The 984-nt window shown below is 67.8% G+C and overlaps 1 protein-coding gene across 1 annotated transcript in view; it reads left to right on the plus strand.

Moving 5' to 3' along the window:
- Positions 1–984, plus strand: part of LOC103914416 (palmitoyltransferase ZDHHC5-like) — a 23,669-nt gene that overhangs the window by 17,398 nt on the left and 5,287 nt on the right. The window contains exons 11-14 of the mRNA XM_009321053.1: positions 6–134; positions 309–422; positions 807–883; positions 960–979. Coding sequence (XP_009319328.1) covers positions 6–134; positions 309–422; positions 807–883; positions 960–979 — 340 coding nt within the window. The remainder of the gene's footprint in view (positions 1–5; positions 135–308; positions 423–806; positions 884–959; positions 980–984) is intronic.

The following is a 984-nucleotide window of genomic DNA, read 5'->3' on the forward strand; positions in this document are numbered from 1 at the left end:
TGCAGCCCGGCAGCGCCGGGCGGCCGCAGGGTCCCGCGGGTGCCTCCTGCTCACGCCGTCTCTCCTGTCCCAGCGGGAGGTGGAGATCCTCATGTTCCTCAGCGCCATCGTGATGATGAAGAACCGACGCTCCAGTGAGTTGGGGCCTGTGCTGTGAGGTGGGCGCAGGGGGCCGCGGGGCTGCTTGTGGGGCCAAGGAGCTGGATGGGTTGGGATCTGGAGGACTGGATCTGGCCCTCCCTCGGGATCCCCCCCTGGTCTTCTGGGGGGATCTGGCCCCGTCTCCTAGCCCTCTCTCCCTTCCGCAGTCACCGTGGAGCAGCACATCGGGAACATCTTCATGTTCAGCAAAGTGGCGAATGCCATCCTCTTCTTCCGCCTCGACATCCGCATGGGCCTGCTCTACCTCACGCTCTGCATAGGTGAGACCTGCTGGGGGGATCCCATAGCATCGGGGGGCAGCGGTGGTGCCCCCTTGGCACGGCTCGGCCTGCCCCCAGCACCCGCTGTCCCTACCTGTCCTCTGCACCACCCGGCTGGAAGGGCCAGAGCTCCCTCTTGCCGTGGGGTTGACCTGCGGCCTTCGTTGCCGGAGGAGGCTGCGGGTGTGAGGAGTCTCCGTGGGCTCGGGGCGCGGCGGTGGGCAAGGCGGGGCTCGGGAAGCGCCTTGAGGGGGAGCCCTGCCTGCCCCAGTGCTCGCTCTGCCTCCGTTCCCTGGGGCTGCTCTGGGGAAGGAGGACCCTCGTCCCAAATGCAGCCTGGGCCTTCCAGGTGCTGGGGGGGGCTCAGGGCTGCTGTCGTTGCAGTGTTCCTCATGACCTGCAAGCCCCCCCTCTACATGGGCCCCGAGTACATCAAGTATTTCAGCGACAAGACCATAGATGTGAGTATCCCCTCCCTGGGGGGTGCCGGGGGGCTCTGCCTGCCACCCCCCGCTGAGCCCCACGCCCCTGCGGCAGGAGGAGCTGGAGCGGGACAAGCGGG

Source organism: Pygoscelis adeliae, unplaced genomic scaffold, assembly GCF_000699105.1.
Source record: "Pygoscelis adeliae isolate BGI_AS28 unplaced genomic scaffold, ASM69910v1 Scaffold1073, whole genome shotgun sequence".
Lineage (NCBI taxonomy): Eukaryota > Metazoa > Chordata > Aves > Sphenisciformes > Spheniscidae > Pygoscelis > Pygoscelis adeliae.